The 14904-nt window shown below is 37.5% G+C and overlaps 1 protein-coding gene across 1 annotated transcript in view; it reads right to left on the bottom strand.

The window, feature by feature from the left end:
- Positions 1-14904, bottom strand: part of MTMR9 (myotubularin related protein 9) — a 44891-nt gene that overhangs the window by 14257 nt on the left and 15730 nt on the right. The window contains exons 3-6 of the mRNA XM_004046642.5: positions 13714-13839; positions 8852-9025; positions 7459-7676; positions 4196-4357 (exon numbers count right to left, since the gene is read on the bottom strand). Of these exons, the coding sequence (XP_004046690.5) occupies positions 4196-4357; positions 7459-7676; positions 8852-9025; positions 13714-13839 (680 nt within the window). The remainder of the gene's footprint in view (positions 1-4195; positions 4358-7458; positions 7677-8851; positions 9026-13713; positions 13840-14904) is intronic.

The raw sequence follows: 14904 nt of genomic DNA on the forward strand, positions 1-14904 counted from the left end.
TACTTTGTGTCTCTGTCTCATTTTAGTAATTCTCACAATATTTCAAAATTTTTCATTATTATTACAACTGCTATGGTGATCTGTGATCAGTGATCTTTGATGTCACTTCTGCAAGTTTTGGGGGCATCAGGAACCACGTCCATATAAGACAGTGAACTTAATCAACAAATGCTTTGTGTGTTCTCACTGCTCCACTAACCCGCTGTTCCTTTGACTCTCTCTTCAGGGAGACTCTCTATTCCAGGGATCACAACAATATTGACATTAGGCCAGCCAATTAATAACCCTACAATGGCCTGTAAGTGTTCAAATGAAAGGAAGAGTAGCATGTCTCATTTTAGATCAAAAGCTAGAAATGATTAAGCTTAGTGAGGAAGGCACGTCGAAAGCTGAGTCAGGCCAAAAGCTGGGCCTCCTGCACTAGTTAATCAAGTTGCGAATGCAAAGGAGAAGTTCCTGATGGAAATTAAAAGTGCTTCTCCAGCGAACACACAAATGATACAGTGACGCAGCCTTACTGCTCACATGGACAAAGTTCGAGTGGTCTGGATAGAAGATCAAACCAGCTGCAATATTTCCTTAAGCCAAAGCCTAATCCAGAGGAAGGCCTTTACTCTCCTCCATTCTACAAAGTTCTATGAAGGCTGAGAGAGGTAAGGAAGCTGTAGAAGAAAAGCTGGAAACTAGCAGAGGCTGGTTCACGAGGTTTAAGGAAAGAAGCAAACTCTCTTGTCAGCGAAAAAATGCAGCTGGTGACTTTAAGCTGAAGCCAGTGATTATTTGCAATTGTGAAAATCCTAGGGGCCTTAAGGGTTACACTAAATCTACTCTGCCTGTGCTCTATAAATGGAACAATGAAGCCTGCATGACAGCATGTCTGTTTACAGCATGGTTTACTGAATAGTTTAAGTCCACTGTTGAGACCTACTGCTCAGAAGAAAAGATTCCTTTCAAAACATCACTGCACACTGACAATGCACCTGGTCACTTAAGAGCTCTGATGGAGAGGTACATGGAGATGAATGTTGTTTTTGTGCCTGCTAAAACAACATCTATTCTGCAGGCCATGGATCAAAGAGTAATTTCAGCTTTCAAGTTTTATTTTAAGGCCATAGCTGCCCTAGCTAGTGATTCCTCTGATGGTTCTGGACAAAGTAAATGGAAAACTTTCTGTAAAGAATTCACCTTTCTAGATACCATTAAAAATATCTGTGATTCATGAGAGGAAGTAAAAACATCAACATTAAAAAGATTTTGGAAGAAGTTGATTCCATATCTCATGGATACTTTGAGGGGCATAAGGCTTTACTGGAGAAGTCACTGCAGATGTTACAGAAATAGCAAAAGAACTAGAATTAGAAGTGGAACCTGAAGGTGGGGCATGGTGGCTCATGCCTGTAACCCCAGCACTTATGGAGCCCAAGGCAGTAGGATTGCTTGAAGCCAGGAGTTTGAAGTTAAAGTGAGCTATGGCTGTGCCACTGCACTCCAGCTTGGGTGACAGAGGGAAAGACCCCGTCTCATAAAAAACAAAATGCTGTGTGTAGTGGGTCAGACCTGTAATCTCAGCACTTTGGGAGGCTGAGGCAGGAGGATTGTTTGAGCTCAGGAATTTGAGACCAGCCCGGGCAATAAACAGAAACCACATCTCTGTTAAAAATTGACAAAAAAAAATTAGCTGACCGTGGTGGTGTGCACCTGTAGTCCTGGCTATTTGGGAGGCTGAGGTGGGAGGATCATTTGAGCCCAGGAGTTGTAGGCTGCGGTGCGCCGTGATCCTGCCACTACACTCCAGCCTGGGCGACAGAGCAAGGCCCTGTCTCCTAAATAAATAAATAATTAGGAACCTGAAGATTTGACTGAATTGCTGCAATTTCATGATGAAACTTGAAGAAATAAGGAGTTGTGTCTTATGGATGAGCAAGAAAAGTAGTATCCTGAGATGGAATCTACTCCTGGTGAAGATGCTGTGAATATTGTTGAAATGACAAAAAAAAAAAAAAAAAAAAAAAAAGATTTAGAATACCACATCAACTTAGGTGATAAAGCAGTGGCAGTGTTTGAGAGAACTGACTCTAATTTTGCAAGTTCTACTGTGGGTAAAATGCTATCAAACGGTATCACATGCTACAGAGAAATCTTTCATGAAAGGAAGAGTCAATTGATGTGGCAATCTTCATTGCTGTCTTGTCTAAGAAATTGCCACAGCCATCCAAAGCTTCAGTAACTACCACCCTGATCAGTCAGCAGCCATCAATGGGGAGGCAAGGCCCTCTACCAGGGCCAATAACCTCAAATACCAATAAAGTATTTTTAAATTAAGGTATGTATATTGTTTTTTTAGACATAATACTATTGCACAATTAACAGACTGCATTGTAGTGTAAACATAACTTTACATGCACCAGAAAACCAAATATTAATAATGAATGTGACTCACTTTATTGCATGACTTGCTTTACTGTGGTTTTCTGGAACCAAACCTGCAACATCTCTAAGGTGTGCCTGTGTGTAATATCCTATTAAGTGATGAACTGCAATTTACTTAATCCTATAGTTGGACATTTAGGTTATGCCCATTTTTGTTACATTATAGATGATGTACTTAGCTTTTTGTCTTCTGTTGAATTCTTTGGGGGTTCTTAATTTAAAAGTAACAGATTCCTTGAAGTCACTTATGGTTAGGCTAACCCCATTCTCAGGATAAAACCTAATGACCAGGTTGTAGGCGATGAGCACATACTTTAAGGCTTCTGTGTATATTGGATATGTACCTTAATTATCTGTGGGATATTCTGAATTCAATTCATTTAAACTCTATTTTTATGTTTTCAGTAATTAATTATAAGGGCAAATTTGTATGGAGGTGAAAATAACAGGCCAATATATATCAGAAAAAGGGACCCAAACATGGCAAAATTAACCAAAACTCTGAACCTTCCCAAGAGTCTGGAAGTCTCTGCCTTTAAGGTGGCCAGCTCAAACTAAATGAAGGTGGAGATCATGAGAACTGTTCTGCATTCTGCACTGAGGGGTCTTAATCTGTATCATCATGCTATCACAGCTGCAAATTGAGAAATGTGGTGGTAACTGTTTATTACAATTCCTGTTTCACAAAAAAAACAAAAGCCTCTGTACTCATAATATAAGGAGAAATCTGGTAAACTTAAGTTAAAAAGAAACAAAACCCTCAGTATTAACAAAATCATTATGTATTCGTTATTTCTCTGCCACAGAACCTTGGTCTTTAATTCCCACAGTTTATTAGGTAAATGGGCTTCACCTAACACCTAAAACAGAAAGAACAGGGATAGCCTGGCAATCTTGACCCCAAGGGACTCTACCTGTTGATGGCTTTGTTACTAACTTACCACATGATTTCAGCAACCCATTCTATTATGAATTTCTCTATAACCATAACAAATTAGGTATATATTTCCCTAATTTGGAAGCATCAATAAAACAAGTTAAAGTCTCAAAGAAAAGTGCCATCTATCCATGTGGCGATAATACTTATAACTACCTACTGTTACAGTGGAGTCCCCTTCTTAGAAAGGGCATTCTAAGCTTCTGCAAGAATTTATGCCAATCCTTCTGCCTCTGTTCAAGTCTTCTGCCACAAGACTCAAGGATTAGCCACCTTTAACTGAGTGAATAAACTAAAATCACTTCATATACTCAACATCACTACCATTAGGTGTTCTCAACTTGAGATCCAGATGTAATCGCACATATCAATTAGTATGAAATAAGATATCCCGGAGGTTAGAAAGGATCATTTTACTGTGTAACAAAATTACATTTCCTTTCGCTGATATTTCAAAAGTAAGGAGGTAAGTTTGCTCCTCTAAGAAAAAATAAGAAAACTTCCTTTCATTCTATTTCACAGTTTAAGAAAAAAATTGGCAAATTCATGATTTAAGGGTGTAATAGAAAAAAAAACAGGTCCATTAGTACTTAAAAATTTGTGTCATAGAAGACATGTATATGTACCTGGTTCATATTTATTAAACAAACATTATCTATTAAATGCCAGACTCTAGGCACACACCTCATCAATAATGGGATGGTGTTGACTAGCCTACACAGTAATTTACCGCAAACTTTCACATAATCTATAAACATATGTCTGGATAAACACAAAGTCTACTTATCAGTGCCATGTTCCACTCAGGAACGCTGAAATGCACTTTACCTGTCGATGCACTGAGCTGCTAGGCAGGCAGTTGTCAGAATCTCTTTGATGTGAGTCAGCCAGTTAGAGGCCTCCAATTTACTGAGCCATCGGTCCATGTTATGTGTTTGGTCATTACAAGCTTCCACAAGTTTGATTAAGCTCTCCTGAAGAATGTGATACCTTTTAAAAATAAGAAAGTAAAAAATAACAAACCCAGAAAAGAGAAAGATAAAGAAACCAAACCAAAGATTCAGCCTCCAACATATCTAAGAGCAAAAGTAGTTCAAAATACTATAAAAATATTTACCCTGCTATAATTTGAGGATTAAAGGTTGAAAAACTAATATTTAAACATTGTTGCAAAGGCTTAAAATGCCTGCCATGGTAACCTATTCCTTACCTGAACAGATTAAACACAGTTCACATACCTGGATTATCTGACTATAGGAGAGGCCAGAGCCCTGCGTTTCATGACAGGTCAGCAGACACAGCACCACTTACATTTGCAATCCTGTTCCCACCGATCTAACGCTAGAGACCCAGTGCCATCAGCAGCCTTACCCAACCCAGCTTGGATCCCACTGTTTTCTAGCTACAGCTCCCATTCACCCACCTAGAGCCACTTATAAATCACTCTTTTACAGTACAAACAAGAGACTATAGGTGGAGGAAACTGTGCGAAAATAGGTCGATATGGGGAGAAATTAAATCTCTAAAGTCTTTGACTTAGGAAAATATAAGTATATGTAGCAAATCTGTTCAGCGTAGCAACTGCTGACCTACCTGCAGAGGAGCTGGCCTTGTGGTGATGAGACCACAGGGCTGGCTTAGAGAAAGAATGCTAGTGAAAGGGACTCCTGCAGGCCTCCAAGAGCACAGCTTTCGCTTATCAAACACAAAGGCTGGCTGTTCAAAAAGAAAGATAAAACTAACAAACCTTTAGCTAAAGGTTCTTTCACTAAAAACAGAGAGAAAAACAATGCAAATGCATACAATCAGAAATAAAGATGAGATATTACAACTGATATCACAGAAATACAAGGGATCATAAGAGACTACTGTGAACAATTACACATTAACAAATTGACTGGATAATCTAGAAGAAATGGATAAACTCCTAGAAGCATACAACCTACCAAGACTGAGTCATGAAGAAAGAAAATCTGAACAGACCAATAATGAGTAAGGAGATTAAAAAGATCTCCCATCAAAGAAAAGCCCTGGTCCTGATGGCCTCACGCAGTACCTGATTTTAAAATATGCTACAAAGCTAAAGTAATCAAAACAGCTTGGCACTGGCATAAAAACAGACACATTGACTAATGGAACAGAATAGAACCCAGAAATAAATCCATGCATTTATGGTAAATTGATGTTTGAAAAAGTTGCTGAGAACATAGTTTCTCCCATGAGTGGTGGTGGAAAAACTGGGTACGCACATGCAGAAGAAACTCAACCCTTACCCCACACCATACTCAAAAATCAACTCAAAGTAGATTAAAGACTTAAACATAAGACCTGAAACTGTAAAAATCATTAGAGGAAAACATAAGGAAAAAGCTTCTTGACATTGGTCTGGGCAAAGTTATTTTGGATATGACCTCAAAAGCAGAGGCAACAAAAGCAAAAATAGACAAATGAGACTGAACAAACTAAAAAGTTTTGCACAGCAAAACAATCAACAGAGTAAAGAGACAACCTATAGAATGGGAGAAAACATTTGTGAACACCACACTGGATAAGGGGTTAATATCCAAAATATGTAAGAAACTCAACTCAACAGCAAGAAAACACATAACCTGATTAAAGAATGGGCAAGACCTGAATAGACATTTCTCAAAAGAAGACATACAAATGGCCAATAGGTATTTGAAAAAAAAAATGCTCTGCATCACTCATCATCAGAGAAATGAAATTCAAAACCACAATGAGATATCACCTCACCCCTGTTAGAACGGCTATTACTAAAAAGACAAGATTTAACAAGTGTTGTTGAGAATATGGACAAAAGGGAACCCCTGTACAATGCTGGTGGGAATGTAAATTAGTATGGCCACTGTGGAAAACAATATGGAGGCTCCTCAAAACATTAAAGATGAAACTGCGATAAGATCCAGTAATCCCACTTCTGGGTAAATATTTTGAATAACTGAAATGAAATCAGGATCTCAAAGAGGTATCTGCATTCCCACATTCACTGCAGCACTATTCACAATAGTCAAGATATGGACTCAACCTAAATGCCCGTCAATGGATGAATGGATTAAGAAAATGTGGTACAATACACAATAAGATACTATTCAGCCTTAAAAAAGAGGGTAGGCCAGGCACAGTGGCTCATGCCTGTAATTCCAACACTTTGAGGGGCCGAGGCAGGTGGATCACTTGAGGTCAGGAGTTCGAGACCAGCCTGGCCAACATGGCAAAACCTGGTCTCTGCTAAAAATACAAAAATTAGCCAGGCGTGGTAGCAGGCACCTGTAGTCCCAGCTACTTGGGAAGCTGAGACATGAGAATCACTTGAACCTGGGAGGCAGAGATTGCAGTGAGCTGGGATCGTGCCACTGCACTCCAGCCTGGCTGACAGAGCAAGACTCCATCCCAAAAAAAATAAAATAAAAATAAAAAAGAGGGGAAACCTGTAATTTGCAAAAGCACAGATGAACCTGGATGACATCATGCTATATGAAATAAGTCAGGCACCCATGCACAGAAACATAAACACTGCATGAACTCACTTATATGTGGAATCTAAACAAGTTAAACTCATAGAAACAGAGAGTAGAATGGTGGTTGCCAGAGGAAGGGAAAGTAGCAGGAGGGGTCAGGGTAGGAGGACACAGATATGGGGAGATGTTGATCAAAGGTTACAAAGCTTCACTTAGGAGGAATTAGTTCTGTAGGTCTATTGTACAGCATGGTAACTGTAGTTAAAACTAACATATTGTATGCTTGAAAACTGCTAAGAGAATAGATATTAAATGTTCTCACCATCCAAAAAAATGATAACTATGCGACGTGATAGGTTAATTCACTTAATCAGTTCACAATGTATATGTACATCAAAATAGCACAGTGTACGTCACAAATACATGTAATTTTTATTTGTCAATCAAACCTTAATAGAGCTGACCAAAAAAAATGAGAAGATGGCTAGCCCATCATTGACCCTAAATTAATGCAGAGGTTAATTTAAGCACTTGTGATTTTCAAATGGCTAAGGCCTTACCCACTATAATTAGCTTCTAATAAGAGTCTTTACTATCTTTGGAATCTTTTACCTCTCAATGGACTTATGAATTCGCCTCCACTGGGGATAATGAGCTTCTTGTTCAAAGCCACCTCCTTTGGCTCTAGTTTGCTGAGCCACGTTCAGGGATCGGGTGTCAATGATGTAGCCACGCTTTCCAGCCCTGAGGGTAGCATTTATCAGCTTCTCGTCTTCCTTGCACCTCCTCCCGTTTGTACCAGTGAGTGGCTGACCACTTCGCATAATTACCTAGAAGCACAATAAAGCTGAAAATTCAACAGTAGTTGCTTTTAAAGTTTCTGAAAACAGACAGAAATTAGCTAGATTAAGAGTATCACAAAAACAATTGTGTGACACTCTGGAGATGGATTTGATCCATAAACAAAGAAATATTTGCATGTATTGACAATAGTTAATAACTATAAAAGATAAGCGTTAAGCTTTTACACAATTTCTCTGTCTCAAAATACTGTCACATAATAAATTACATCACCTCTTTAAGATCAAATATTGCAATTCATTTAGTGTGTGAATCAAATACCTGTAGACCTGGCCCTGTAATAAAGACAATAATGGCCTATGAGCCAGTAAACCTTGACTTCAACTAAACATACATAGAGTTGGCAGGTTTTAACAAGAATTGTAAGAAGTAAAGGCACCAGTGGCAAAATTTAAAAGTTCAAACACTGTTCTCACTGTTTGGGAAATCATTTTCAATACCTCAGAAGCTGACTGTCTATTATTTATTCTCCAGTGGCCTCTACCATCCTTTTCAGTATTCAAGGATTTAACTACTTGTTTCTAAAAACTACCCTACCAACTATATATCTGGAAATGTTTGCTTTTGAAACTTTTCTCTAGAAATCAGTGTCTATTATACTAATCTCTTCCCTGGCGAATGGTTTAGAGTTCTTTCAAGAGGCCACCATTACAAGGTAGTTATCTTAACTCCTTGTTTAATCCTGACTCCAGTGTGTACTAGAGTTGTGACTAAATGACATGAGCATCACTCTTTTCACCTTTGAAAATAAATACGTCTGCTCTACCTTTCACATGTAAAGTTGTTAAGAAAAATTCAAGTATTTTACCATTATTCTGAACAGAGAAATTTCTCATTTTTCTACCAGAAGAATGTTGCTGTAAGCATCAAATAAACACTAGTTTCCTTTGTATAGTGTCCTGGAGATAAAGCTATCAGGGCTTTTATACAGCTGAGCAGGATCATGGAAAGAATTCAGCATCACATCCTCACCACAGAAAACACCCTACTCTTGATTCCCTAAAGCTTACATGAAGGAAGCCCTTGTGGTGGAGACCTGGACAATCATTTCAGTGAAGAGACAGATAGCAAAAGGGAACATTTCTACTAAAAGATCCCCAACCGAAGCCTTTCAGTACATCAAGCAGTAGTGCTGTGCACTTACCATCCCATTTTTTTTGTGATAATAGCTTAGTACTGGGAAGCGCCCTCCATGTCGAAATGTAGCTACCTTCCGAAGAGCTTCATCATCGATGGATTTGGGCACTGTGACAATTGGTGGGTAAGAGGGACAGACAGCAAATTCCTTATTGACATAGCTTTGCCTCCATTCACTGGTCTGAAAAACACAAAATACTTCAAAGCTAAGCAACTATCTCAATGTCGCAAAATAATCTGAGAAATTTTAAAAGACCTTAGAGGTAAACTTTCACTGACGAAGAAACCATTTCTCAGGAATTTCACAGGACGATCTCTAGCTTATATGTAAGTAGCTGCAGAGAAAAGGAGCTCTATGGTTCAGGGCCAGCTTCCTGCATTGCTAGGTATCACCAGTTCCTAGAAAGTGCTTTCTCACACTGAGCAAAACTTGTTGCTCTGTACCTCCCTCTATTGGTTTTTACTATACTTTCAGACAACACCGTACAAGTTCCCTATTTTACACGGTATCCCATCAAATGTTTGAAAGACAGCTGATCCTCCTTAGTGTTCTATTCTCCAAGTTAAATATATTAAGCACATCCACAATTATCATGGCCAACATCATCCTACTTCTTCCTTTTCTGGGTCCCATTTAGTTTGTTAATGATCCTCTTAAAGCACAAGTAAGACTGTAAGACTCCAGATAATGCATCCCCAGAACAAATGAGAACACAGCTACTATCTATATCAAATCCTTTGTTTATTTTAAAAAAGGTAAAAAATGTACTAAGATTGGTAACACCTTTCTTAAAACACTACCAACTCAATACTAAGGAAGGTTAAGCTTAGGAGTCAATGAAATAATTTCAAACTGAGTAAGGACTAGAAGTGTACAATATAAAACTATCAAATGACAACTTATTTTAAACATCAGAACTGAAAACAGCTTGAAGACTGTCAAAAGGTTTTACAGTAAAAAAAAAAAAATCAAATTATATGTAAATTTCAATATGTTCTGTATATCTGAGTTGGCCTAACCATGGGTTACAATAGCAGGAAGATAAAGCTAAAAAGTATGTTAGATGTACTAACAGACAAGATTATTACTTTTAAAAAATGCTTTTATAAGATATAGTATCACATTTTTAATTAAATTTTTTCACTTTTCAAAGTTATTTATGTTACCAGTTTAAAAACATAGTTTCTAGGCGGGGCACAGTGGTTCACACCTATCATCCCTGCACTTTGGGAGGCCAAGGCAGGCAAATTGCTTGAGTCCAGGAGTTCAAGACCAGTCAGGGCAACATGGCCAAACCCCATCTCCACTAAAAATGCAAAAATTAGCCAGGCACAGTGGCACACACTTGTAGTTCCAGCTACTTAGGATGCTGAGGTGAAAGAATCACGGGAGCCCAGGAAGTCGAGGCCACAGTGAGCTGTGATAGCGCCACTGCACTCCAGCCTGGGCAACTGGAGTGAGACTGTTTCAAAAAATAATTAATTAATTAATTTTAAAAAAACACAGTTTCTAAAGATTTATTATTTTTAAAAAAATGTAGTTATCTGTTCCTTGCTAGCCCATCCCAATTTGCTTTCCCCAAAGGCAATCATTTTCAACATTTTTAGCTTTTTTGGTGTTTACCTTTACATTTCTAAACAACATGATAATACTGTTATTTCTTGAATTTTCACTATGATGTATTATTATTGATTTCCTACTCTGGAGAATGACAGGGCTCTCCATTGATCTGCAATGCCGCTTCTGTTGGTCCAAATGTACTGTGCTCTCTATCCCGTCACACTTGCCCACTTTAGTAACTCCTATAGCTTTTAAAATAAGTTTGGTATCTAGTAGGCCAAGTTTCCTCCTCTCACCTTTTTGTTCTTCAAAGAGTAACGTGGCTCCTCTTGGTCTTTTGGTCTTCCATGTAACTTTTATCAAATTCAATGTAAAAACCAACTGGGGTTTTTATTAAGATTGTATTGACTTTATAAATCGGAGGGAATGACTTACATCTTTAGAATATTCAGTCTCTCTATCCATGAGTATATTGTCTTTCCATTTGTTTAAGCTTTTAAAATTTTTTCCATAAATTTTTATAATTCTCTCAATAAAGGTCTCACTATCTTTTCTTAGATATATTCCTAGAAACCCAATAATCTTTGTTGCATTTTAACTGCATCTCTGCAAAATTGTGTTTGGTGTACAGAAACGCCTATGATCTCAAGATTCTTTCCTTTTCCTATGTAGACAAGCATATAATCAATAAATATTGACAATTTTGCTACCTTCATTTCAATCCCTATACCCTGTATTTTTCCTTCTTGTCTTATTGAGCTGACTAGAAGTACTGATAATGGACATCCTTGCCTCATTCTTGAACTTAGAGAGAATGATACAAGATTTGCTTTTGGTATGTTTTTGGTTTTGGTACCCATCCTTTATCAGATTAAATAAATTTCCTTCAAATCCAACTCTAAGAGCTTTTATCATGAATAGATATTGATCAAACTTTTTTCCTCTGTTAATCTAACACCATGCAGGTCATTTGTCTTTTAACTTTGTGGTATTTTCTTTGCTTTATTGTTCAGTAGCTGAACAACAACATGTCTAAAGATTTTTTTTATTATCTTGTATGGTATTTGCTGGGATACCTGAGCTTAAGGATTCAATAACTTTTACTGATTCTGGAGAATTATCAACCATTATGTATTTGAATATTGTCTTTCTTCTATCATCACCTTTTTTTTTTTTGCCTTCCTTTTTTTTTTTTTTTTTTTTGGAGACAGGGTCTTGCTCTCTCACCCAGGCTGGAGTGCAGCGGCATGATCACTGCTCACTGCAACCTCAACTTTCTGGGCTCAAGCAATTCTCCCACCTCAGACCCCCAGGTAACTGGGACCACAGACACACATTATCACACCTAGCTAAATGTTTTCATAGAGATGGGGTTTTGCCATGTTGCCTAGGCTGGTCTCAAACTCTCCTGAGCTCAAGTGACCTGCCTGCCTCAGCCTCCTTAAGTGCTAGGATTATAGGTGTGAGCCACCATAATCAGCCTCTATCATCTTTTATCCTAAACTCCCATGTAATAAATATTGGATCTTCTTCCTTTATTAAGCATGCATGTGTCTAACCTCTCTGTTTTTCCATCTTCCTTCTCTGTTCCATATTCTGAGTAATTATTTCGGATCTATATTCCAAATCACTTATTTTCTCCTAAGCTGTTTCTAATCAGCTACTTAACCTTTGCATTATTCTTTTATCTTCTTTTTAGTCAACTTTATTGAGACAAAACTTATAAAAAATAAACTGAATCCATTTTGACTACACAATTTCATGAGTCTTCACAGTTGTATACACCTGTGTAACACCCAATACTAGGAAATCACTAACCTGCTTTCAGTCACTTTTTGTGTCATATCTAAAAAATCTCTGTCTAACTGAAGGTCATAAAGATTTTCTCCTGTGCTTTCTTAAAGAGGTTTGATAGTTTTAGTTCTCATGTTTAGTTGTATAATACATTTTAGTTAATTTTTGTGGATGATGTGAGGTAAGGGTCTAGGTTTATCTTTTTTACATATGGATATCCAACTGTTCCAATACTATTGGTTGAAAAAGCTATCCTTTCCCACTTGAATTGTATTGGTACTTTTGTCAAAAATCAACTAAGCATTAAGGGGAAGGTTTATTTCTGTACCCTGTATTCTGTTTCATTGGTCTGTGTGTCTTTCCTTACAGCAATACCATAATCTCTTGATTACTGTGGCTTTACAGTAATCAAGTGTTTTCTCAAAGCTGTTTTGACTTTTCATATAAACTTATATATTTAAATCTGCATTTCCATAAAATTTGTATCATTTTGTCCATTTCTACAAAAACACCTATTAGAATTTTAACAGGGATTGCACTGACTCTACAGATCAATTAAGGGAGAACTGCCACTTTAATGAGCCAAATCCAGCCTGCTGCTTGTTTCTGCAAATAAAGTTTATTAGAACATAGCACCACCCATTCATTAATGTCTCATCTGATTGCTTTTTTCATGCAACAACAGCAGAGTTCAGTAGTTACAATAGAGACCACATGACCTGCAAAGCTTAAAATATCTACTATCTAATGGTCTTTCACAAAAGTCAGCCAACCACTAACCTTAACCATATTGTCTTCCAATTGATGTACACAGTATATCTCTCCTTTTATTTCGATCTCTTGCAACTTCTTCCAACAATGTTTTATGTCTTTCAGTGTATAGACCTTGAATTTCTTTTGTTAAATTTATTCGTAAACATTTTATTCATTGTCAGATCGCTTGTTGCCAATTCAATTCGTTTTTGTATACCGATCTTATATCAACCAACTTTGCTAAACTTACTTATTCTAGTTATTTTATTGCTTTCTGCTCTTATTTTTATTATTTTTTCTTTCTAGTTACTTTGCTTTTTTTTTCTAGCTTCTTAAATTGGTGCTTAGGTCAATAATTTTAGACTTTCCTTTCTAGTAAAAATTTTAAAGCTGTAAGTTTATCTCTAAACACTGCCTTAGCTGTCTGTATTCCACAAATTTCAATATGTTACATTACCATTATCACTCACTTCCAAATGTTTTCTAATTTCTTTGACATGCAGATTATTTACAAGCGTCCTGTTTAATTTAGAAATACTTGGGGGTATTCCTAGATATCTTAGTATTACTGATTATTAATCTAATTCCTTTGTGATCAGAGATCATACTCTGCATGGCTTCAATCCTTTTAAATATATTAAGATTAGGAATGGATAAGTCAACTTCACCTTATTACTCTTCAAAAGAAGTGATCATTTTCACAAGTCAAATAAGGTATTGGGTTACTTCTCATAATCCACAGTTCTCAAAAGTTAACTCACAGCTGAGGAACAGAGTTCAAATTCTTGCTCAGGAAGGAAGGAATGCCAGCCATCTTCTATCACTTCAAACATAGGACGGTAAAAGAAAGGGTACATCAGAGTGATGGAGTCCAGAGTAGACAATGCCTGGGGGCAAAAAGAAAAGAAAGACAAAAAAGAAACATCCACAACTGGAAACATATTCTAACTGACAAATTAGTATTAAGCAAACATGGTCTAATAATGATGGGCACCCAGTATGTTTCTCTAACATTGTGTTTATCACCAGATACAATTACAGTCTTACGGAAGCTGATTTCTTTGCTTCTAGTATCTAACAAGGCATCTGACACATAACACACACTCAAAAGTGTTGACGGGATGAAAAAAAGAACAAAAAAATGTGCATACCAATTCTAGAAGAAAAATCAAATAACACCTCTTGACATCAATTAATAAAGCTTAATAAAAAGGTCTAAGTATTTCTGGGGATCAGTTTTTGGCTAGTCAGTAAGGTCTTGGCTCAAAATCCAGTTATTACCTAAATAAACTTACGTAAATTATTTGAAATCAGGGTGGGTTAGTAACTGTAAAAAAGGATGATACAGCCTAGAGGTCTACAGTCAGATGGGAATCAGAATGCCGGACTGAAATTCCAAATCCTAGCAGTGCAGTAGGAATGTCATGTAACCACTCTATGCCTCAGTTTCCTCAACTGTAAAATGGGGGAAACAACATACCTACTTCATAGTGTTGTTGAAGCATTAAGAGAGATAATGTGTGTAATAGGCTTAGAACAGTGTCTGGCACATAATAAAATCTAAAGTAATTCCCGCTTTTATTCTGAGACAGAGTTTTGCTCTTGTCACCCAGGCTAGAATGGCGCGATCTCGGCTCACTGCAGCCTCTGCCTCCCGGGTTCAAGTGATTCTCCTTCCTCAGCCTCCTGAGTAGCTGGGATTACAGGCGCCTGCCACCACACCCAGCTAATTTTTTTTGTATTTTTAGTAGAGATGGGGTTTCACCATGTTGGCCAGGCCGGTCTTGAACTCCTGACCTCAGGTGATCTGCCTGCCTCAGCCTCTCAAAGTATTGGGATTACAGGTGTGAGCCACCACACCTGGCCAATTTCAGCTATGACATGCTCTACATATGTAGAAATTCCATCAATGTTCATTTCCTCTCTTCCTAGACTGGTATATGCCATTTGGT

The sequence above is a fragment of the Gorilla gorilla genome, chromosome 7, assembly GCF_029281585.2.
Source record: "Gorilla gorilla gorilla isolate KB3781 chromosome 7, NHGRI_mGorGor1-v2.1_pri, whole genome shotgun sequence".
Taxonomy (NCBI): domain Eukaryota; kingdom Metazoa; phylum Chordata; class Mammalia; order Primates; family Hominidae; genus Gorilla; species Gorilla gorilla.